At 40.8% G+C, this 26129-nt stretch overlaps 1 protein-coding gene across 4 annotated transcripts; it reads right to left on the reverse strand.

The window, feature by feature from the left end:
• Positions 1–1729: 1729 nt before the first annotated feature.
• On the reverse strand, positions 1730–25896 carry LOC307020080 (phosphatidylinositol-binding clathrin assembly protein-like). Of its 4 annotated transcripts, none has more exons than XM_079651196.1 (19): positions 25023–25896; positions 17944–18086; positions 15529–15604; positions 15034–15136; positions 14376–14469; positions 14179–14290; positions 13617–13723; positions 12297–12338; positions 10407–10492; positions 9204–9306; positions 8406–8539; positions 8157–8254; positions 7727–7840; positions 7576–7606; positions 7261–7399; positions 6206–6229; positions 5759–5815; positions 5517–5636; positions 1730–4361 (listed from the first exon to the last, which is right to left on the reverse strand). In XM_079651196.1, exons 1-19 carry the CDS (start codon positions 25150–25152, stop codon positions 4347–4349), a joined length of 1728 nt encoding a protein of 575 aa, XP_079507322.1. In that variant the 5' UTR covers positions 25153–25896; the 3' UTR covers positions 1730–4346. The 4 variants fall into 4 exon arrangements, with proteins under 4 accessions (XP_079507322.1, XP_079507320.1, XP_079507323.1 ...); XM_079651194.1 differs by having other exon boundaries at positions 5517–5684; XM_079651197.1 differs by lacking the exon at positions 12297–12338.
• Between the last annotated feature and the right edge of the window lie 233 nt (positions 25897–26129).

Below are 26129 nucleotides of genomic sequence, written 5' to 3' on the forward strand. Positions count from 1 at the left end.
AATTCAATCACTTTGATATACAAAAAGAAAAAGAGAAGAAATTCAAGAAATGGAACCTCCCTCCCTGCTAACGACATTTTCATGGACACTGCTGAGTTTCATGCCCTCAACAATCAACAGTTCACAGATGGACACTAGAGTACAGGATGTGCGTAGTGAACGCAGTATACACAATACTGAGGGTATACTGAGGTTATGTGGTGAGTGTGAAACTGCATAGACATCATGTGCCTTTCCCTGGCCAAACAACGCGGAAATGCAGTTTCTGCTCTGAGTTCAAGCAATTCTGGTTTCCAGACGCCGGATTTTCATTGAAGTAGCTTCAGTGTCTATATTTTGGCGTTCCCTGTTGAGTATCTGCAAATACTTGAGCCAGTCGATAAGGTAATGAGAGTCTATGATGGAAAACACTATAAGCAACCCAATGAAGTTTAGCTACTAGGTCCTTAATGTAAAACTAGAGTGTAGTGTAAGTATTGTGTGTTCTGTAGATTGTGGAGTGGAAAATGTACTTTCTCTAACATACTCACCTGTTTAAGCTAATCTTCTTAAAATATGCTTTAAGGGAATCCAACCCCAGATTAAATATTACAGTTTCTGTCTCTCCCTAATGCTGTTTCCTTTACATTAATTTAGCATGGGTGAAAATGTAAGGATAATTAAAGTAGTGCCTGTGTGTTGGCCGAAGTATACAGACTCGTAGCTGACAGACATTTGGGATTCTGTACCCATCTGGAATTGGGTTAGAAACCATGTCATAGATCTCATAAACAAGGTCTGTACACTTTAACCTGGTTTGCTAAAATACTCTCAAAATAAAGCTGAAGCTATCTGTGAATCCAAGCCTGGTATCAGGAAACCAGTCCGTGCTTTCAGAGGATGACTGGGAAAGAATAAGTCCAGTTGATGGCGACAGACAGGACAAGACTGGGCAAACACGTTAAAAACACCACACAATGTTGACCAGACCAAACACATAGTACAGTACTTAGACTTTCAATCACAACCTCCAGTGATGCTGCTGGCATAGTATGAAAAAGGAGCGAGCATTCAAACACACGTATTGAAAATAGCAACGCTTTAATAAAGAGCGATTTTACAAGACTGCAATGTCTAGCTAGCTAGGTGATAACTGGCATTGACATCCATGGTGTTTTACAAAGATGCAGTTATGGTAACTGGGTTTGAAGTTTGATGGGTTACTTGCAAGTTGCATTTCTGCATGCGACTCAGCCTTCAAACAGTTACAGACCCTACATTGTAAAACAGTTGATTATGAATGTCAATAAACGTTCATGTCAAGAGGTAAGTAAAAAATCTCATGGAGAAATTTCCTTAACGTTTTCCAAACACACCGGTAAGTGAGAGTTCACACAATGGTCATGCTTTTACCGGGCACACAAGCCAATAAAAAGACGACACTTAATCATGCAAAAAAGACAGTTTCTTTGTCTCTAAAAATAAAAGAACAAAATCCTTTTGAGTTCTGATATCATCCATCCGTAGTGACCTTGAATAAGAAGAAGCTGCGCTTTGATGATGACTTTGGTGCAAAAAAATGTTCCTGTTTCGAAGAGGACAGACCCTGTCCTGTCCACTTCCTCGATGAAGACACTCTTGGTATAGACCAGTTGTGATAGTTTACCCTCGACCCCCCCCTCCCACTGACCCCCACCCCCTTCCTCCTCAAGATGGACACAAACATCACAAACATCAAAACCCACCCCCCACCCATCCCTGGATGATGACACCTTCAAAATACAACCATTCAAACACAGATACAGCAATAAATTGTCCAACGTACAGTACGTCATCCAACGGGGCTTCGATCACTTTACAGAGAGAGCACGTCTAAAAACACATGAACGCATTACCTATATACAGAGGACACAGTAACAGTCAGAGGTTGGCCCAGGATGGATCGAGCTGCATCGTGGGAGTGAAGTGCACAATGAAAGAGCATTCAGCTGACAGAGAGAGACAAACCATCGGGACAAGGAGTAATGGAGGAAAGTGAAACAATATGTTTTCAAATGACATATCCAAATGTCAGCTGGCCTCTTGTTGAGAAACTTCAGAGAATATCTGCCTGCTTGGTGACGATTTCTAACACTGAATTCTCTGCTGGTATTAGAGTGGTAATTCAAACGCTAGCAGTTAAGGATCAAGGATGAACTGTAACAATACATCACCATGCCGACACAATTCTCTGACCATTTCTGTAGTATGTGATGCTCTCTGGAGAGTGACGCCTCAGATTTACTTTGAGATTCAAGGTCTGATGACTTTAAGGGCTTTTTCTTGCCTTTTTGCAGCAGATGAGTGATCCTTGGTGCCACCTTAATTTGATGGTGGGTTGAACAGACTAAGACACGGTCACAACAACACTCATTGCTAAGTTAGTACACACAACCAGCTGACTAGAGACCTTTCCTCTCTAACTGAGAAACATGACCCTGTTAATCTCTATGGGAAGGCATGTGCACATAAACACACATACAGTACATGTACATAGAACAGACAGAATCAATAGAAAACAACTTCATCCCCAATCGATTATTGCCCCTTTCAACTGTACATCCCAGCAATGGTTTTAGGTTTTTGTGCAGCAGAGCGTTGTCCCCTGTTTGAAGGTTTGTGCTATATATGTATTTATATCGTCTGTCTATGGGTTTAACTTGACCTTGGATCTGACAGAATAACAACATTAACATTTAACGTCTCATTAAACCCTAACGTCTCTGGCTGTCTGAATGAACCAGTTTGTCATCACTGCAGGCATTACTAGGGTCATGATCGACATACGTTACCCTCAGTCGCTTTACCGCAGTCTCGTCCTCATTCGACTCCTCCAACTGACCTCTAGCTGTTCAGTCCATACATGTTAACACTACATTAACAAGCCCCTCTCTGTGGTAGCAGAGCTTTAGATTCCTCTAGGTGGAGGTGAGACATCTGCTCCTCTAATAACCCTTATCCAGTTTTTCTGGAGTGTAAATGACTTCACAAGAGACTCATTTTGAACAGGACAAATGCTCAGGACAGGGAGGAAATCATAGAGTTGGGAGTTAGACTATTTGTGATTGGCAAGACTGACTCTTCATACTAATATCCAGATCTGGCTTTCAGTGCATTTTTCACTACTTTTAGAGCAGTACAGGTTTAACATAACAGGTCAGGAAACAGCAATCTATACATAAAACGGATGTGGACACACAACAACACTACAGCAGGAATCAGCTTTCTAAACAGCCTAAAGACGGGGGGTGGGGGGGAAGACAGTAACAAGATTGCATGATACTGTATTGCACAGCTGTAGAGGGGAAAAAACAGAACGTGTGCAAAGCACGACCCCAAGTAGCAAAGTTAGAGTAGGAGGTTTGTTTACATCCAAATGCGATGCATGGGTCTGGCTCAGTGCTTTCATTAGTAAGTTCCAGTGCAGTAACACATTGGTACCTGGCAACACAGTAATGACATTAGGTACCAAAAGAGAAACACATACATTACACACCCTACACAGCCACACACACACATATACACACACACACACACACACACACACACACACACACACACACACACACACACACACACACACACACACACACACACACACACACACACAAGCACGCCCACGCTGCATTGTTGATGTGAAGTTGGCAATTCAGAACAAATGGAGCTCATAAAAAGACTGAGACGATAATGTTGATGCAGCACATTAATATGTAGAAAAAGGGACACGCACACACGCATTCAAATCAATTACTACTGACATCAGGTGATGGATGACACACTACAGGGAACCAATCGGAACAAGATGCGAAAATCACCTACACGGACATACACCCTTGGCAAAGTTCACATTGAGTAAAGTGCCAGCAAACAATCCAATCAGAGAAAGATACGCCTGTCCTCAGAGTTTAAAGTGGGAACGTCTTTATACAGGAAATGATCGGGATGAGGAGGTCAGGAAGTGGCCGTAGAGCTTCTGCACTTCCATAGAGCTGTCATCACAGGTCATAATGGCCGTTTGAATTGGCAAGTCAAACAGAGGATGAGTGGTATTGATGCGGAGCTTCTCGCGCCCCAGTCAAAGACAGAGAGATCAGTAGCCACCCAGAGAGAGGAGAGGAGATAAGATGGTGAGGAGACATGGAAACAGACATCAGCATTTCTTCTTTCATCCGTCTTCTCTCCATCTTCCTTTCCCCTCTCTCTTCCTCTCTGTCTTCCTGTTTCTTTCTCCGCCTCTGGATTTGTTGTCTTCGCCTCTTTCTCTCTCCATCTCTTCTCTCTCTCTCTCTCTCTCTCTCGGCTTTGCTGCCATGGTTACAACATCATCCTTACATGAAGTGCATCTGCAGAGGACGGGATCAGAATGGAGAGTAATTTAGTGCGACAAAACACCTCAAGTGTTCAGGCATCTACTGACAAGCAGATTACCTGCCGCAGTGCTGGGAAAACATCTATTCATGGGGGAGAGTGCTCAGTAGGCAATTATATTACTCAGTTTTGTTTTGAATAATTGGTCAAAATATACGTGTTGTTTTTCTGTGAGTCTTGTGGCCATGCCAACTGATGACAACCCGCTGTGAAAAGCACTTTCTTCACAATGGTCCATTATGAAAAGACAACATGATTGTTCCTACTTCTGGAAGGATCCACCATTTTGGCATTACTTATCAGTTGTTAGTAAGCTTTAATTGAACGCAAAAAAAAGCTATACGATTACAAAATGAATCGTTTTTGATGCTTAACAGATTTATGCTACGATAAGCTAACTGGCTGTAGAGTTAAGGTGTCTTGTGTGTTTTAACTTGCGTGACGCTGTGCATATTAGCATTGAGATTCTCCTAAGGTCAAATGGAGGACTAACTTTGTGTTGCAGTCTGTGGTAACCCCGAGCTCTAAGACTCACTGTAAGCGATGTGCTGCTATGAACCGAAACATAAAAGCGTTTTTCGGGACAATGCAGCAGCAACATTGTTTTTTGTAATGTTTACGGCGGATAAAAAAAGTAAGATAAGGTACGTGGTATTTATGACGTTAGGGCACGATTCCTTTCCCAGAGTAAGTCGCCAAATTCCTTAAAGACAGAATAAAGTGGGTGCATTTCCTCTAGGGCTGCTCGATTATGGAAAAAATCATAATCTCGATTATTTGGGTCAATATTTGTAATTGCAATTATTAAATGCGATTATTCATTGACTTTGAAAACATCCATTTATTGGAGAGATGTTTTTTGAACAGTATGTTTTTAACAGTTGATTACCCTGAACTTTAAGTATAATTCAACTGAAAAAACAAAAAAAACAACAAAAAAAGTTATGATAATAATAATTACATTTTTTGTTTTATTTCGATTACGTTGTTTTCGTAATCGTTGCAAGCCATAATCGTAATGGCGATTAAAATACGATTAATTGAGCAGCCCTAATTTCCCCAGGAGAAAATCTATTACATCTACAAAAATATGTTGCATATGCACTAATATATTTCTGTCTGGGTGTTACCTGTGCCCCCGGCATGTGTCCAAAGGGATTGGAGGGTCTCAGGACGGGCTGGTTGTACATGACAGGCTGCGGGGGCATCATGGGAACACCCCCCATCTGATGACTCATCTGAGGAGGGAGCTGCTCAGGGAATAGGTGGGAGAATTCATGTGAATGTGGAGAGAAAAACTGTTTTTTTATTTAGAGTAGTTGAATGCCAGCAAAGTCTGATTGATTGACTGAGATTAAAGCTCTTTCTTTACCATTCCATACATAGGCACTTGGGGTGACGTCATAGGAAAAGCCACTGGTGCAGGAGCCTGTGTGGATAAAAAGAGAGAAACTGTATAATACAAACATAATGACTGTCAGGCTCACGTCTAACCTGTCGAGTGCCTCCCTAACGAATACGGACATGTCTTGACTTTCTTTAACACAAGCATTTGTTTGCGAGACATCTTATCCTGAGATACAAAAAGAGGTGAAACTTTAACAAAGTGGAACTGAGGCAGCAGATTGGCAGCCTTGATAACCGAAAAAGATGAAACAACTATTTCTAGGTAGTACAAAAGGCGATAAATTACCCGTTTCTCTGATAATTCATGTCTCATCAAAAATAGAGACAGTCTAATAATACAAGTGCAGATCAGGGTGACATCATGTGTAAACAACAAGAGTTAAAGGGAGTTGAAGTGAATAAAAGTACGTACATAGCCAGTATAGATCATCCCATTCTGTGGAGAGATAGAGAAAAAGAGTTAAAACAATATATACCATGATCAGGCGTTTTCTCTACATGAGCTAAGAAGATATGTTCCTCATGTTTCAAATCACTACTACTTTCTATTCATGTTGTGTCACCAGCTTTCCGAACTATTTGCTGAACAAATGAGCGGTTTCAGTTGAGAGGTCAATCGTCGAAAAAACTAAAAGATGAAACGAGATTGAATGGAAGAGACTCGCGGATAATTAGAGTGGAGCACAAAGGATAGGCATACATTTGGGAGCTCCGTGAAAAAGCCCTGAATGCAGCAGAGAGATACATTTGGCCAAAAGGTACATTTAATGAGTTTTATTTCAGATTGAGACATCGGACCATTAGGAGAAACAGCCTTCACCGACACAATGATGGATGGCACTGAATTCTTTTAACTTATTAAAACTAAAGCAGTGCAGTAATGTTTCTCTGACAAAAGGCCACATCGATAGACTTGACTCTGTGTCATACTTTATTTTGTAACTCGTTAAAAAAAACTTGCTGATTTATTTAGTTTGCAGTATTACTACAATATTACACACACAGGAGGGTTTTCTTTTCCCTAATGGTGCATTTTGAGGAAGAGCCAGCTGATCTTTTTACTTCTTTGTAGATTGGGTCATATTTTTCTAATGAACTAGTTGTTTAAGGAACATTTTACAGCAAAAAGTGTCAAAAATTGTCTCATTTTGGCTTCTCCAATGTGAGTCTTTCTGCTTTTCTCTTTTTCCTTTTGAAATATGTGATTTTATGCTGCTTTTTGTGTTGAAAGAGACACCACTGTACCTGTCCAAGTTGACACCACCTTAACAAGCAGTGTGAAATATGTGTGGGTGAAAGTCACAAATTGGTGCAGTGCTGCTGCAGTGCTGCTGCTGCTGTGGTTTTGAATAGCGGTGGACATTGTTTGGTTCATGACTAACAGGCAAGTGAGTGAGCTCCCACTTAATCTGCAATGCCAGTTGTTAAAATGTAGAGCAACAAATGCAAATGTAGTTTATAATTTACCATCTGAGGAACGGGCATGGGCGCAGGAGCCATGGGATGGGTGGTGTGAGTCCAGTTGGTGCTGGTGCACATTGTCTTTGACTGCCAGCCTCCTCCTGTTGGCTTCTTCTCTACGAGCTGACTCCACTGGAGCTCCGGCCTGATGCACACAAGCAAAATAAATGTTCAGGTTCACAGATTATGCAAAACAAGATTATGGTAAAAAAGGAGAGATAATGAGTCATAAAAGACTTTGAGCAGAGATAAAGCTGGATAGACAGCTGAGTCATTTTTTTGCTTGTGGCTGAATCTCAGATGTCACGAAAACCCACTCACTTTTTAGCTGGCGTCCCCCCAAACTGCAGGTCTGATAGAAAAAGAGGGAAATGAAACGTAGCATTAGCTGGAGGGAGGCAACGCAGTCAGATGAAAAATAACAGGAAAAATGGAAGCGATGAATATTTGGAGAGAGATTCTGTATACTCACTGCCAACGAGATTGGCTAATGAAGAGTCCAAATCATTGGGCAGCATTTTCCCAGAGTGCAATTGGACCCCGGGGCTGTGAATCTGAGCGTGTGCTACTGGCTTTAGCAGGTCACCTGACATCCAAAGGTTACCATGGTAACATGAAATGAGAGAAGATGGGACATGAGTCAAGAGCATGAAGCAACTGGGCATCACCGTCACAACACATCCAGCTCCAAGCAGTGTGTGAGTTTATTTGCATGGTTTGTTGTATGTTTGTGTGTGTGTGTGTGTGTGTGTGTGTGTGTGTGTGTGTGTGTGTGTGTGTGTGTGTGTGTGTGTGTGTGTGTGTGTGTGTGTGTGTGTGTGTGTGTGTGTGTGTGTGTGTGTGTGTGTGTGTGTGTGTGTGTGTGTGTGTGTGTGTGTGTGTTTATGTTTATGCAGTCATACCTCCCCAGGCATTGTTATTGTTGGGCACAGTGTGTGTGGTCTGGATGGGGGTGAAGTTTGGCTGCAGGGTGAACAGCTCACTGGTCAGGTTTGGCACACTACAGGAAGGGACAATGGAGAGTAGAGCACAGCTTTATTATTCATTTATTGGTATGTCACTAGATAAGATAGTTACACAAATCGAATTCATAATGACAGACAGCGAACCAGTGAGACTTGAAACATACAGACTGCAGATGTTAGACTCACTGGTTGCTGATGGGTACGATCTGTGAGTTGGAGAAGAGATCTGTGGCCCCCCCGCTGCTGTTGGCACTGCCCACCGACTGAGTGCTGGGCGACACATTGGGTGTCTGAATATCAATCACCTTATGACCGTCCTCCTTCAATTGGAAGCATAAACACAATAATGTTACATTTTCTTGGCTTTTAAATAGCCCTGCCGCGCACACACACACACACACACACACACACACACACACACACACACACACACACACACACACACACACACACACACACACACACACACACACACACACACACACACACACACACACACACACACACACACACACAGTAGTTATAACTGCCTTGGAAAATAAGATGTGCCATTTTAAATGATTCTGTTCCTAAATGCTTCTTTATTTGATTGAAAAATCCACTGCAGACTTCATTGTTATTCTCTGTGCAGCTCTGTACGCAGTGGGCCAACAGCCAGAGACTGACAGTGTATTGCACTGTACTGCAGGAATGATGCACTCCATTCAACTTTAACAACAGTGTGGAGAACAAAAAGACTGGCTGTACCCTCGGGGTCTTAAACAACATTTTATCTTTACCTGCCACTGCGGCAGGCCACTGAACAATTAAACCGGAAATATCTGTAGAATATATGGAAGAGGAAATATCATGTAAACTTAATTCCTAATCCGTTTAGTTAAAAATGCATTTAAACATTATATTTTGCAGTCTATTGAATACCTGTCTGCCATGGTGCATTGATCTCATGGATCTCATGGATCTTATGGTTTGAATATGTCTTGCCTTGTGTTGCTGCAGTCTGTTGTCGTCTGTCTTGTCGTCCATACGGCTAAGAGAGATCCCAGTGCTGGAGAGAGAGGACACGGCACTGGACAAGGTGCTGGATCTTAAGGAGGGACACACGTATAAGAATTTACTACATTCCTGTTAACATTCATCGATTGAAATTATGTTATATTTATGTTATATTTCATCACTGTTTATAGCCTTTTTTGTTTGCTTTTCTTTTACACATATTTGATTAGCAACTACTGCTTCAATGTTATTGTTGTGCATGAGATACATCAAGAACTAGAAGTTATAGAATATATATCAGGCATCATAAAAGTAGCTTTCACTTGGTGAACAGCACAGAATACATAATAATGTCATTATTGAATTATTTTACCTAAGCATGGTGCTTTTACTAAGCAGTGATTTAATGCACCACCCAGTGACCATGCATAGTGACCCGAATCTAACACACCCACGTTTTGCATTAACAGGTGCCTCCTGATGATGTAGCTAACATGTTTTACATTCAGTGACAAACTGATATATAGCTTTATTATATAAACAATGCCTGTAGGCTTCTAAAAGCAGTCTATGGATGAGACAGATGTGGACAGAAGGGCTGCATTCACTTGATATATTGTGCTTGGAGGATAAACGAGAAGCTTAACCCGTAACAAACTCAGGGGAACTTCTCGGTGCAAGAAACTCACAGAATGACGCTTACAGGTGAGCACAACAAACTGTGACAGTGCTTCACATCACCAGTAGTTTTAAGTAAATGTACACAAGTACTGTACTTAAGTACAACTATTTGAAAGACAAGTATTTCCACTTTATACTTCTTCTCCACTTCATTGTGGAAGCCAATCTTGTACTTTTTACTCCACTACATTGATTTGATAGCTTTAGTTACTTTACAGATTTAGATTTGTAGCTTAAACAAAATATTAAGCAATTTATCAAATCAAATCAAATCAGGTTTTATTTATATAGCACATTTTTAAAACGATTTTTGGTCGAGCCAAAGTGCTGTACATATAATAATTACCTTACAGTAAGGACACTATACAGTAAATACAACAGCACAGTTTGTGCAAAATTTCAGTATGAGAGAACGACACCCTCTGACCTTAGACCCTCACATCGTACAAGGAAAAACTTCCGGATAATTCTTTTATAAACGAACATTGTCATATAATTTATAGATGGTACCTGCTGGCTGCGCAGAGGTCTTTGAGCTTCCTGCCCTCCAGAGAGGCTAGATGCTGCTCCAGAGCCTCCAGGAGAGAGCTGGGAGCCTGAGGGAGGGGGGGGGGGGGGGGGGGGAATGGGAGGGGAGGTGATGGGAGGACATTAGAACCACAGCCAAGTGGACGAGATTGGACACACCGCTTTCTCTCACTCCCATCTCCTCACCTGCTCATCCACTCTCTCACAAATGCACACAAAGCAGCAGCAAACTAAAGACATAACCCTCAGATTCGTTATCTACTCTCTACAACAGCTCATCGTTCTTTTTTCTTTTCTTTTTTTTGCATTTGGTTTCATCAGGTTTGGTTGACCAGCATGCACTCATCAGCCTTGGATCATGCAAGCGAGTCCCTAGCAGGACTGACAGGTCAGGACAGAGCAGAGCGTCGTCGCTGCAGGGCTCCAGAGTAGAAACACAACAAACACGTCTCTGAACGTCTAACGAGCCCATGCAGAGGCCAGCAGTGCACAAATGCTCTCATTAACACACACACACACTTACACACACATACGAGTAAAGAAAATCACAATCCAAAAATTAAGAGTTAACTTGTGGATTCCACGTTAGGTTGAAAGTCAAATCAACATGTTATTCATTATAATTTGGAAATCAGCGGCAGCTAAAGCTAAGTAGCAACATTTTATCCCACTGGAAACCAGGGAAGTTAACTCGGTGAAATGTAAACATCTGGTGAAAACCAGGTATACACATTGAGCAGCTTGCTAGTGCTCTGTATTGTAAAACAAAAAGGATGGATAGGTTCATTTTGACCACTATGTGATACCACAGTTTTCTTCTAGAGCCTTACATTTCAGCACCAGAGAACGCAACGCAAACACAACAAGCAAAGAAAGATTTCTCATATACTTATTTTAAGGGGGACAGAGTAAAATGCGAATTCTGGATATCCTTCTTCATAGAAATCTAGAATATGCTAAAGGTTTAAAAGTAAAACAGACACATATCTAGAGCTCAGTATAGGCATGGGTCACTATGTTGTTGAATAAGGGCATATAAGGTCTTCTTAAGCACTACAAACATGACATTAATTTGAGCCCTTTTCAGTTTGTTAGCTGATTTGTCACATTGTAAACATCCAATTATGGTTCCACTGAAAAGGATACTTTGTATTTGGGGCCTTTTGCATGACATGCAGTGCTTATGATGGCATTATGTACACCTATCCAAGTCATATTAGCAGAGACCTATTCAGTATAACCATTCGCTGCTCTCCCCACAGCTAATGCAAAGGGACATAATCTTTTCAGGGAAATGATTTGAACACTGCTTATGTGGGCAAAAACCTATTTCATAAAGCTTTGCTGACTTATTTATATGATAAGCCTTTGAATTAAGGAGACAAGCCTTGATATGTACGCTGGGAAAATGCCAGAAATAGCTGGGGAAATTCAGACGGATAATAAGCCTGGGCGTCTGAATTAGTAATATGCAAAAAGAGGCAAAAAACGTTTGATATTCAGCTGCATAACGGCTGCTTTCAAACTCTTACCTTTTCAGGCTAAAATTTGTTCTGCAATTTTTTAAGGTAAGGAACTAATTCCTGCGCTAATAATTAACAATCGTGGAAATTAAAATGTACTTCAAGGCTGTTTGCAGGTCTTCATTTATCGTTTCCTCTCTATTCTAGACTCAGAGAGAAAAGGAAGAAGGCGAGGGAGTTAAGGAGAGTGAAGAAGAGAGGAGGACAGGGCAGCTGCAGTGTGGGCAGGTCTGTAGGGTGAGTAGGGAACGGGAGCGTTTAGAATGAAGCATTATGGGATTGATTGACGGATTTAAATACTGGTTGACTGACTGGTTGATTGACTGATTGAGATGAGATGTAGACTGACCTGTGTGAGATCGGGGCTGTCGCCCTGATCTATCCCAACTCGCTGTGTCACAAAAAAGGAGGGAGGGGTAGGGGAGGGTGGAGGGAGGCAAAAATAAAAAATAAACCAAATGTAATAACAAAACAAGGAATAAACAAAAAAATCCAAAAGAGTAAAAAAAGGGAAGAGGCGTGTGAAGGAGGAAGAGGAGGAGGGAGAAAGAAGAATCAAACTCAAGCATTCATTACTTCATGCAGTGGCTGGAAAGGAAAACAAATAAAAGACAACAGAGGAGGAGGGGAGGAGGGCACATGCACACGCATACAAACATCTATATATACACAGTATTTGTACACACACACACTTATAAGTACACACACACACTGAGATCTGGAGACTGGTGTGAAATGAATGCTGAGCACACCGACTGATTGAACAGGCAGAGAGGGCAGACAACGGGTCACGTGACTGCGAGGTAAGAAACATCCAAAAGGAAGACACTCAACTAATGTTGACTTTGAACAGAAAGAGAAGGGGGGGACACAGATGACACACAAACAGACAAACACACATTTTGTTAGACAGGTAAAATGAATGGGTCCTTAAAGTCAACGTTAGTCTGTTTAGTTTTTTCTTTGGATCGAGCGGATCGCACACGCCAAACCTTATCCAAATGGGAACGAAACCAAGCAGAGAGAAAGCCTTTGAAGATGGCGCACGGGATAAAACTGTTTATATATTCACTGTGAAGCCTAGCAACTATTAAATGGATGACAGCCATTTTAAATATATATTTGTTTAAGAAAAGAGAGAAAATATAATAATAGGACAGAGATAGTGATAGAAAAAGAGCTTGCTTGGGCATGCAGTGCAGGCATGTGAACAGGCAGCACGCGAGGGGTCCCTCAACAGGAAGCTCTACATGAGTGGCTCTCTAATAGGCTAACACTCAGTCATTATTCACTTGTCATGGAGTAACCCCCTCCCCAGGTCAGGGCAAGAGAAGGACAGAAACAGGAAGAAAATCTAGAGGCAAAAAAAAACTTGGAAGATTAAGAAAAAAGAACCCGGACACTGATCTACGGTCAGTTTTAGCCTGGAAGATATCGACCGTAAATCAGATTCCAAAGGGTCACAGAAGTCTGGAGTGAATCTCAACGGGTTTTCTCTGCTGCTTAAATTCTTCTGAGAAACAGGAGTACATTTGAAAAGAACATGGAGATGTGTTGAGTTGGAGACCGTCGAGATTGACCCCAGACAGATTACCCTCTCGCCCTCTCCAGTGGAGTAAAACTCTGCGGTTTCCTCCGCGGAGGAGCAGCAAGGACAAACGGACGTTACCTCTGCCACTTTGAGAAACTCGGACAGTTTGGTCATCCTGTTGAGGAAAGTCTTGTAGATCTCCAGAGCTTCTTTGCACTGGTTCTTCTTCATGTCAAAGTATTTCTCTGTGTATGAAAAAACACCAGAATCAGAACAAGATCGTTAACATGTTTGGCCTCTATAATTGCTAATAATGAAGATTTCTTTGCGAGGTGATATTGTTTAGAAAATGTAAACAATCAAAAAACTGCTGAAAAATCTGCTTTTGATTCGTCCTGATAAGCAGCGCACATCTGGCGTCTCTGCTGGCTTTAAATCCACAACTATATAACCGTAGTTGAATCAATTAAGTAATGAAACATGGAATGAACTCCTCACTGAAGACTCTGTGTTCTCAGCCCCTGACTCTTTACTGGCTCAATAATTAATGAAAGAAGGAGATCTTTAATTGGACTTTTAGAGACAGTTGGAGGCAAATTGATTTCCCCTTAAAGAAACATTGAGTTGCCCGCTGCTCTGGTGATCTCGACATCAGAGGCAGATGTAAGCATTAAAACAAGTATCTGTGTGTAGGGTTTACCCAGCATGTTGATGACCCCTTCGTTGTAGGCAGCAAACAACCGTATGGAGTCTTTAAACAGCAACATGAAAGCAGTGTTGATCACTCCGTTGGTTAGCTCATTGGAGTTAGGCTAGAGGAAAGGAAAGGAAGAATCAAGTTGTGGCAGCATTACATATTCAAGTCTTGTGTCTCCTGTTGTTGAGTCAGATGTTTACCTGGAAATCCAGCAGTGCATCAAGCTGGTTCTGAATGATGGGCAGAGTCTTAATCAGCTTCTCTGTGTGCATGGTGCGCATCACACCCTCAGCCCTGATCGCAGAAGAGAAAACATGCACACAAACACGCATGCAACACACACGCAGGAGTCATCAGGCCTGTAGACTGAAGGATGTATGTGTGTAAGGAAGTCCCAGAGATGTACGCTCTCCAGCAGCACGGATACATTTCGTTTTTTTAAAACGCATTCTTTATCGTTGAATTGAAAAGTCAAATGTCTAAGCAGAAACTATAAACTTTCTCCATTTAGTACACTCAGGGATTTTGCCACTTCAGCTTTATTTGGCCGGGTATGACATCTAGCCTATGATGGATAGTGTTCTACGTTTTTGGATAACATAACAAATAGTTGGATAATACTGGGTCAGTTCCCCTGAGTTACTGTTTGACATGCCCATAACTCACACTCGTATCTACAGTGTTAGGGGATGCTGTCACAAAGGTTAAATCTATCTGCTTTTCAAGTAAAGCATTTAAAAAAAACACATCTGGTGCAACCGCCATTTGCTGAAAATGACATATTTTTGGGGTAAAGAAAAAACCTCATAATGCCTGTCTTTATACGCGTGCGTGTCAGTAGTGTGTGTAGTTTGTTACCCTCTCTTCATCTTGGTGAAGTCCACTGCTGCTAGTCTGTATGACATGGCTTTTTCATTCAGGTAGCGGCTGTAGCGTCTGATGAAAGTTGACATGTTATATCCTGGGGGGGCACAGAGGGGCACTGCAGTTAGAGGCTGATCACTTTGATTTTCAAACAAGGTTAAGAAGTCATAATCCCTCTCATATGAAATTGACTAACTTCTCCGTGAGCAATCTGATTTTCTCCAAATAAACCATTGCACCTTCTTACCTTGAGATGTTATTGCTTATTCTATAGCTCTTTTGAATATATTGCATCACAGATACTGTTACAGCTTCTTGTATCAAACAAAAGGCACATTTATTTAGTAGGTTTTCAATCCTGGACTGTAGCTTTCCTCTAAAACGGGCTTATTGATGGTGTTACAGAGCCAGGCAGAGTCTGACATAAAGCCATTTTGTTAGACGTACAGGACTGCTGAGTTCACAAACAGCCAAATAGCATTAAATCACCTTGTAGTGCAGCCTTATCTAGAAAGTTGTTGAGGTTGAAGAGTGTGTTTCTGGAGGCAAGGTACTGCATCAATCTCTGATGGAAAAAGGACAGGAGAAAGAGTTAGAGATTTATCTCATGTAGAGCTGCAGAGATAAGTGGGCAACTTTAAATTAATCAGCTGCTATTTTAAATAATCCTTTCATCTGAAAATTATCTGAAAAGCTTCCGAAATGTGAACATTTTCTTTTTCTTAACACCTCTATGAAGATGTCAGCAGGATTCATCTTCTTATTATAGACACATGCATGTCCAAACATTTGGACTACCTATGTTGTAAATGTATTATCTTTTCGATTTACACACGGCATCTATTGTACGTCTGTCCGTCCTGGGAGAGGGATCCCTCCTCTGTTGTGAGGGTCTAAGGACAGAGGGTGTCGTATTGTCATACTGATATTCTGTACAAACTGTGAAGACCACTGAGACAAATGTAACATTTGTGATATTGGGCTATATAAATAAACATTGATTGATTGATTGATTGATTGATTGATTGATTGATTGATTGATTGATTGATTGATTGATTGATTGATTGATATGACCGTAAACTGTTTGAGGCATTTAAGGTCATGTTGATCAGCCCTTTTCTTTAATACAATTTTCGGACAATAAACTACCTGATTAATCGAGAAAATTGTTGATAAATATCCAGTCATTTTCACTCAAACACAAACAGTGTATTTGATACAAAGTGAAGTATTCATTTTGACTTCCTTTGTGCTGTAGCTAAATCCTCGTTTTGCAATTTGATGTTACATTTTACGATTACCCAGTTCCAGCATCATGTTTTGACGGGAGATGCATCACATTAAATAAGTGAAGATGCTAGTTCATAGTTTTTCTTTTCATAATGCCACAGTTTGTGAAGGAATAACTTTCTTGTTTGAATACTTCGAGATAGTCCATGTAACCGTTGTAATCACTCTTTCTAGTCTCTTATCGTTTTGTTTTCAGCGCGAGCAAGCGGAGTGAGGTGATTTGTCACACCGGCCATTGAAATGTCAGCGGGACACATTATCAGTCCTTGTTGGACACATTGAAGAAACAGCTTCTTCTTTTTTAAACTGGCTGCAAGAGTCTCAGAAAAATCGCTTCAACCTGGCGAGCAAAATGTCAGTGTTGACAGATCAATGACTCGATCTAGCCGATCTGCAATCCTTCTCATGTTTTTGTTTGTTGATATGTGGGGCTGCAACCCAGTCTCACGGCATTTCGTGTTCACCAACACGATTTTTTTATCTATTGATTCGTGTTCACCAACACGATTTTTTTATCTATTGATTCGTGTTCACCAACACGATTTTCCCCTTTTTTCGTGTTGCACAGCACGATTTTAAAAGCAATGTAAATGATAACAAATTAGAAGGAAAAACAGATTAAAAAAAATACAGATTTCAGTATTCTGACACGGAACGATTTTAGAAGCAATTTATTTCTATTGGTAACTACATGTTTCGTGCCTGCACCAAATAATAACAAATTAGAAGGAAAAAAATATGACAAAAAATACAGATTTCCGTATTCTGAGGCTCTGAGCCCCATTTCTTTTCCTCGCGGACGGCAAAAAAACTCAGACATTATACAATTTAAATTAAAAGGGATAGGGTTAGGCTTAGGGTAAGATATTGAGTAAGAATATGTTTTTATGAACCACACAGCTTCTGGTATTCCAAGACCCGACCGGACAAAAAGAAGTGGTGCACACAAAACATGCTACCAATAGAAATGCGTTGCTTTTAAAATCGTGCTGTGTGACACGAAAAAAATGCGAGAATCGTGTTGGTGAACACGAATCAATAGATTAAATTAATTTCGTGACTATAACACGAAATGCCGTGAGACTGGGCTGGGGGCAGAGAGCATTATGTTGAACAGAAAATGTCATTGTAATGTAAAATGTCATCGTCTCTGTTTATGATCTTGTGTGGGCTTGAGACTAACATTACATAGTCTTTAAATCTGTTAAAGGTTTTTCTGTTGATAAATAGATTATCTAAATTGGTGTTGAGTGGCTTTCTGTCCATCGACTAACAGGAAAATGACAAATAATTCCTCTAGAGGCTGATAATGTACAGCTTACTAACTTACTTGACAAATCCAAGCATAGATGGTTATTGTAGGTGACCTTCAAAATTTAAATAAGAGTGAGCTCAATTTAACTATCCAAAATAAACCAAGCTAACTACCAGGATTATTTCATGAATACATAACTGCTATGAGAACATTTGTAGAGCTTGTTCTGTTGAGACAACTAAATAAATGTAATTGAAACAGGCTTGTTATCTCAAGATGACAAACTTCTTTCATCCTGAGAGTTTGTAAAAGAATCATCTTTTCCCTCCATGGGCTCCCTTGGTCGTGCTCCGCTCACCTCGTTGCCGTACATCATGAGGTGGTGTGTGGTGATGAGCGCTTTGAAAACCACGATCCAGCTGTTACTGGCTGTGCGCTCCAGCAGTGTGTCCGCCAGGTGGGGGATGCTGACGTTCAGCTCATTGGTGCAGTGGATCAGGTCTGGAGGAAAGGGAAAAAAACAGAAAAGATATTTATATAAAAAAACTGTTAAAGACATCAGAAGAGAGATTACAGAAACAGGCGTGTGGCCAAGACATTAGAGATCCTCTGTTGCAGTTAGTTACTATGAACATTATGTCCTTAAAGGTCACATTTTAGGTCATTTAACTATCATTGTATACTACTAGAATATGTTTACATGCTGTAAGGTTAAAACTTTATTCCCCTGCCTACATTGTTTCATTAAAACCCGGCTAGTTTACTTTCTGTAAGTCCCTGTGAACAAAAGCACTAGCCACGTGCCAATATCGTAATCTATAACCTTGGGGAGCTTACAGGTTGAGTTATTAGGAATCAATAGAATAAGTGAACAACCACAATGAATGCAGTCTTATTGACTGGTGCATGCATTTTGACTCACTCCATATCAGCACACAAATCAATGAACAAATGATTATTAAATGATAGAGCGTACAGACGGATGAATCAGAAGCAGTGCTACTGTATCATGAAATCCATTTTGTGGCTGCAGTTCATCAGTGCTACTCCAATAGATTACTCAGAAAATGGAAAGCTACATTACAAGGTCAATAAAACATCTACAAAGAATGCATTATTTAAATGTAGCTTGATGTTGAATCATGAATCTGAGTTTTCTTTCCAGAGCATCTTTGTTAACAGTAATGTAATAAAACTGAGTTGGCTCTCATGTTTACCCGGTTAGACTTGCAACCAGAGTGTAATCTCACTGTTCAAAGGAAATGTGGAACACGTTTAAAAAAAGAAGAAGAAGAAGAAATCTCAGTGTTTTGCTTCGTATTGGATTTAAAAGGTTTGACAAAATGGCAAACTGTGTGCATGACAAGTAAACTCAGAACAGGGTCAATTTTAAAAGAAAACGTTTTTCAGTTTTATATAACTCTCTACCCCCATTAAAATGGGGTCATTCAAAACTCAGCAGTAAACACTAAACGTAGGACAGATTGGTGGAACAATGCCCTAAATTCTTCAAGGATTTCTTTGGCTAAAGATCAAAATGTGAAGTATGTTCGGACTCTGTTTAATCTCAAAGATTTAATTATACTGCCTTGTTAAAGGACCAAGCTTTGAGCAGAAACAGGCATTTTACTATGTGCTTATTCAGCTTTTGACTAGGCTGGATTACTGGAAAGAAAGGGTTGTTAATATCTTCAATGACAAAGGTAATTTTCTCTCAAACCTGACCTTGTGTGTTTTACAGTAAAACCCTTTGATTGTACTGTGCTCTCACTGAAGAGCTGCTTCGTGTTATCTGCTCTGTGACATTTATCAGCAAGTTTAAGATCTTTTCCTGGACCAACCAATAACATTATCTGGATTGATCTATTTTGCTCTGAAAAATCCCTGTTTGGATTGATAAACATGGTGCCCTCTGTAGTGCTGCAAGAAACTTGACATTGTGCAGATTATTTAAAACCCAGACTCTGAGACGATCTGATCAAATGTTACTGTGTACTAAATATCTTGTTCAATGACATTGGGACAAAGTGATCAAATAATAAAACAAATAATCAAGATGAGAAGGAATTTGACTTCCATTTGAGAGCAGAACTCGACTTAGTAAAGAAAAGCACATCAGCATATAACTATAAAATGAATAAAGCAGATTTAGTGAGTGAACTTGGGGGTGACAGGAAGTGAACTTTTATTCAAAGACAGGCAGAGAGAGATATTTCCATGCCGAGTTGCTGGGAACAACTTCAAGCAAGGTGAGGTTTCTGAGGCAAATCCTAGTTCTCTTTATTCCATAGGATCAGAGGTTATCGGGGTTTATTTGAAAGCTCTGTGATGTTTTCTGATCCTCCTGAAACACGTTGTACCAAAGTGTCCCAGCTGATGCCACGGTTAAGTGTTTGATGCATGTAAAAGGTGCACAGAGCACTGGGAGTTCACCACAGCTAGACTTCAATCCTGTTAAGATTTCAGTTCATGTATGTCATTTGTTGGGAAGAATTTAGTGGTGACAAAACAGCCAATAATATCTCTTAATTACCAATATTGATTATAGACTTCATTGACTCTAGCTTTGACTGCGATGACTGTTAGACTCTCAATCAGCTGCAATAATATCCACACACTGGTCCTCTGCATTAAAGTCAAATATAAATGTCTGTTTATTTCCAATATCTGAACGTGGAAAGTGAAACATGAAAACAAAATACAAACCAGTAAAATGATTAAAAAGCAAACACATTTAGGTAAATACCCAGCAAAGCTCACATTACACATTTTTATTTATACCTGACCACTAGAAACGTGCCATTGCCACTCCATGTCTTTTTTTATCCTAATTACATTTCTGGGCACTAATATTAAAACAGTAATGGTAGCGTTTAGTCATGCTTTACACATTGTTAATGATTTGTTTGTGGATTTCCTTCCTGGTTCAATAACTAATGGGACCGTATTGATTTCAGCTAATTATTTGTTCCTGTCAAAAGTGAAAAAACACACCAGTAAGGTGGACCAAATGCCTGAACAACGTAGTTTACTTTGAACAGATTAGCATGCTAATGTAGGGAAGTTGAACATGGTAAACCTTATACCAATATTTTAGTAATATTTAGGGCAGTTTGACACCTGGAACAGGAACAATAGTATTGAGTTAATTTCAGCGTGTTTTTGCTGGTTTTAGTTGTTTTTATAGAACATTGTTTAATGCTTAAGCTAGTTTAGAGCAAGCATAGTTTGTTAATTAAGTAGCCTCACATGTCAGCTGCAATACTTTACGATTAAGTAAGCCGTCTTTTATATGCACCAAAAACCAAGGCAAATTCCTCTGATTGTGAGTGAGAAGTTGGATTCTGATTTAAATCCTCGTTATTGTGATGGAGATATGGATATGGCTACATTTGAAAGTGCAATTGGGTTGTAGCAATTATCACTGAGCTGCTACAATATCTACCATACCACAGGGAAATAGCAAAGCCCTCGTGCTACTCCTTGAATATAATTACACCTAAGTAATAGAGCGTCTTCACTCAAATATCTCTGAGCTCGGTCCCCCTGCATTTATTCCTGTGGGTGATGAGCAGCAAGGATTTAATCATTGACGTGTGACAGTGTAGATAGCCAGCAGCATTTGATGGGATATTGATTGCCATCTGGGATTATTGATAAACTGCAGTCCACATAGGGAAAATGAGTATCGATAAGATAATTATAAATAAGATTCAGGATAACAGTGTTAATGCAAATGCAAAGAAGACACTTCATTAAAGTCAAGCCCATTGTAATGCTAGTGAGCAAAACATATAAAGTCTTAATGTTTGTATCACTTAAAATACGTGTAACACAAACTTTATTGACACATTTTTAAGACTTTGGATCGTCATTTTCAGAACCCAAATCTGCATTACAAGATAGGGTTATTATAGTGACATATGCATGTGGGAGTAAGTGTGTGGGGGTATCCATTCATGCTCAGTTTAAACATTTTACTGCTGTCAGACTGACTGTGAGTCATAGCAATGCCACCTATCGCCATTTCAAATTCTTCTATGGCCAAGAACCAAAAGGCCAGTGATTATTTTCTACAGAACATAACTATTACAGCCGTGACACACAGCCATATGAATTATGTGCTGAAAAACACGGCTAACCGAGCTTTCAGGGCAGAAGGTCATTGTTGGCCACATCACAGTTCTATGTGTGATGAATCTGGTTTCTATTGTCACTCTCGACTATCTCGGCCATGCACAACACGGCCAAGTGAAAGCGAAATCCCATTACTCTGTCTGTCATGCTCATCATTTGCTGTGGGGCAGTAAATAATCACCACTGGCCGTTAAGTCACCAACCAGTCTGTCAAGGTCATGACACTGTAAGAAGAAAAAAAAGATGTCGATGAGACCTGGATGAATAGCTTCAATGGCCCACATTGCATTTGATTTATCAAGCGTTGCATTTGGAGAAATGGCACAGCGATTCATCTTCTCTTTTCACAGTGCCCGACAAAGAAAGATCGATAACAGGTTGAGTATATTTTAAAGGTAATTGAAACGTTGTCTGTATTTATAAAACCTCTAAGATTATGTAAACTGATACAGAATCGCCAGCTATTTCCTAAGCTTTAATTGGCTCCAGGGGATGCGATTTTAAATATTTGACTGCCGTCTATTATATGTTGTTCCTTTAAGTCTAATCTGTTAGCCACATTGATTTTATTCCATTTGCTTGGTGTCTGTCCTGCTGAAGGCTGCCCCCTCCATTACCTCAATGTACAGACTTAAAGGGCCTTAAAGGGCCAGTGTGCAGGGGAATGTATGAAGAAATGTAATTTAATATTCATAACTACGTTTTCATAAGGGTGCAAACACCCGAAATCAAGAATCCTTTTTGTTTCCTTTAGAATAAACCCTTCATATCTAAATAGGTCAACTATGACAAAACATGCAATTAATATGCCCTCCTTAAAGCCACCAGACTCCAGTCAAACCATGGTCATTTTACCTAGTGTGTCATCGTAAAACACACTTTATTCAAACATGACAGGAACAAATTCAAACTTGTTGAAACGTCTTTGGGTTTCTTTCTCTTCCGACAATCAGAGTAGTAAGAGATAGTGCCCACCATAACATTTTAGTATTTCATAACCCTGCTTTTTGGCACATTTGCAATGTCGAATGACCACATACCTGCAATCTGCAATAGTAAAAGAGGATATCACCTATTTTGCAAGCTTTCTGGATTAAAAACCTAATTCCGTGAAAAATGGGCATTGTCGCCACTTTTTATGACCTTGTTTAACCAGGCATTTTGATTAAGACAGCCTCCAGAGTTGTTCTAGGTGAGTTGCACAAAGAGGGCGTGGGTCAACTGATTATTCAGAAGCTCCTTTTAGATACATTTAGTTCATTGCTTTATCTTTTCGTTGATCATTCATGTCCCGGCCACAGTCCTCTCCGCCAGTCGAGGGATTACTGTAGATGCACTGACCTCACAAACACCCTTCCTTCCTGCGTCTTTCCGTTAACCTTAAAAGTGCAATGTCTGCACTCAATAAAATGTCAGAGAGTCGTATGTTACACCATGTCCTGGATGGGGAAGAGGGGCCCCTCCAGCAGGAAGTAGAAGGCGTTTACTGTGAAAGCTAGCTGTGTCTATTAGAACAGCTGCATCTAAATGGCTCATGTACAAAACATTCATTCAGGCCCTCAATTCCTGCTATTGCAATGATCAGAATAAGAGCCGGATCAGAACTAAAAACATCTCATGTAACCTCATTGTCCAGAGAGAACTGACCCATTCTGAGAGAAACTTCTTTGTCCTTGAGAGCAGCATTACAAAAATGTTCATAATCCATTTGACAGATTAAAAATGTTCATGTAAATGCTCCTGTTCTATTTTAGGAATACCCGCTCTCACCCTTGAGTAAAGTGACATTTACTAGTTTCTGTAAGACTCCTACCAGTGGCGATGCTGAAGGTGAACGACCTTCTAGCTTTTAACAACTGCAGAGGTGTTCTCATAAAACCGCAGGAAGCACCTTAATAAACCAATATGAGGCCAATTCCTTATGCCCTTAACTGATTGTTTTCTTCAGCACTTTTGATAGTACTTTGTTGGGACTAATCAATAGGCTTGTTTTTCTTTAGAAATTAGTAAATGTTGACGAATGTACCTTCTTTAGAAATCCTCTATACGGCTAGGAGTAATACCACGGAAAAATACAAATATCTTTTAGTGTTGGTCATCACCAAGATAAGATTTATGTGAAATCAAAGCAGCAGTAAATTACTTGATTTTGCCATTCAGGAGTCACAAAAGAGCTTTTTTATTAATTGCATTTCTGAACCTTTTTCAGACTGTTTTTGTTGCTTTTGATGTTTTTTTTAGCAGGGCTAGGTGAAACAGCCCGAATTTAGATATATTTGAGGCGCCCGTTGGCACATCTTTTAAGGGATCCAAGAAATCCCAGTGTCACCTCTGCTGTGGACATGACCGATTAATCCACTGCCAAACTTGCCGGCTGACTGGCTGGGTGTGTAGCTGGATGGCTGACTCTCATGCCGTTTGGCTACCTGCCTTGTGGTTTCTCTCTCAGACTGATTTCCCCTTGATTTGCCATCTTTCTATTTGCCTGTCTGTGTCTGTCTGTCTGCCTTTTTAGCTGTCGTGCTGACTGCCTGTGAGTCTGACTGGCAGCACCATTGATTATCAAGCTCTCCATCGATCATGTCAAGTAATTATAGTGAGGCAGAAAAGCCCCCTAACCTAATAATTACTGGAAAAATCTACATGTGAGAAAGCCTCCTTGTTTCTCCCTGTGTATATAATTGCTGTAGTTTGCACACACAGCTAATTAGCTGAATTTGGAGATAAAGAATCTGTCTGCTTAAACGCCTCATTGTAACACCCACCAGCACAGTAAGGCACAGTGACTCTGCTCCTGACAGCAGCAAACACATCCATTAATGGCAATAATGCACCAGAGGACATGACAGTGAACTTGAATGTGAGATCACAGAAATGGAGGAAAAAAATGCCGCAGAAATAAGGCACATTTTGTACAGAAATGTCTCCAGAGGATGTAGTGGAGCCGCTGATAGTGGTTAATAATGGATAGGCCTACACGGTAAAGCTGCTCTCAATATAATTAGCCCTTACCAGAGTGGCATTTTCCCCCTGGATGGCATTTACAGATTGCCTTATATCCACATTTACTGCTAAACATTAATACCCATATACAAAGTAGCGCGCGTCGCTGCGTAAATCTCATTTTAATCTAAGGGAATGTAATGGTGTTTAATTAAAGAAACTGCAAACACAACCGGGCCGGGTGAGAGATGAGAGAGAGATGGAGGAGGGAAGCATAACAGATTCTGTTTATACAAGCTGTCCTTTGTAAGGAAAGAGGCATCTATAGAGTAAGCAGTAATGGCATGCATAACCTACAGTCAAGGTGTTTCTTCTTGGGTCCGCTGACTTCATGCGTCGTGGCCTTGCACACGGCTTTGCTGATGGCAGACCCGGTCATGCTGTGTTGAGCGGCGGCGATCCGGTCCGTCAAAGACTGTCCCGACATGGTACTGAGGAAGAGGAAGAGGAAGAGGAAGAGGAGGAGGAGGAGGAGGAGGAGGAGGTGGTGGTGGTGGTGGTGGTGGTGGTGATGGTCGAGGAGTCCGGGTGGGGGGAACCGGGGAGGACGATCAAAATGTCTTTAGAGGCAGGGAGGAGGGTAGTGCCCTCTGCGATAATCGGCCGTCTGAGGAGGAAGAGGAGGAGGAGGAGGACAGCAGCGTTCACCGACGAGGATCCGGTGGGAGAATTCATGCGGCGGCCAAATAAAACATAAAACGGTCACATCCAGGGATCATATTCAGTCGAAGGTATCAGAAGCTGCAGAAATAAGAAATCTATCCTATAATTATAAAGAGCAGCCTGCAGTAAAAGTACTATAATATAATATAATATAATATGTATCTCTGAGATGATGCCTATATACGAGAGCTGAATGCGAAATAACGATAATCGAAACACTACCGGTGATGATTATCAGATCTATGCGGCATTCCCTGTGACTGAAGCAATTTTTTCACAGACGGTATAACACAGCATTGTCCTTTCCCCCTTTTCTCTGCTCTTCTTCGCCCGGTTTCTCCTCTAAATCTCCGCACACACCGACCGCAAACACCTCTCTGATCCACACAGCTCCCCGCACTGGCTGCATCTAACCTTAGCCGCTTTGAATTTTTTTTCTCCCCCAGTCTTTTTAATCTCCTTACAAAGGGTGTATTTCTGTGTGTTGAGGTTGCCGATAGGCCAATTTTTTTTCCCCCCCGTCAGTCAAACTTGTGTGTAAAATGGCAGTACATGTATCAGGTGACTGGGAAAGGAGGGCGATTGGGCCACTTCTGGGGGCCGGGGAGGGCATCTTAAAGCTGAAGGCTGCCCCCCGGTTTTTTCGAGGCAAAGAGAAAGCATCAGCTGGTCCATCACCTCGGTGCATGTGGAGTGTGATGTGCAAACTCTCCATGATTACATGCCATCCAATGAAATGTA

This window comes from Notothenia rossii, assembly GCF_949606895.1.
Source record: "Notothenia rossii genome assembly, chromosome: 9".
Taxonomy (NCBI): Eukaryota; Metazoa; Chordata; class Actinopteri; order Perciformes; family Nototheniidae; genus Notothenia; species Notothenia rossii.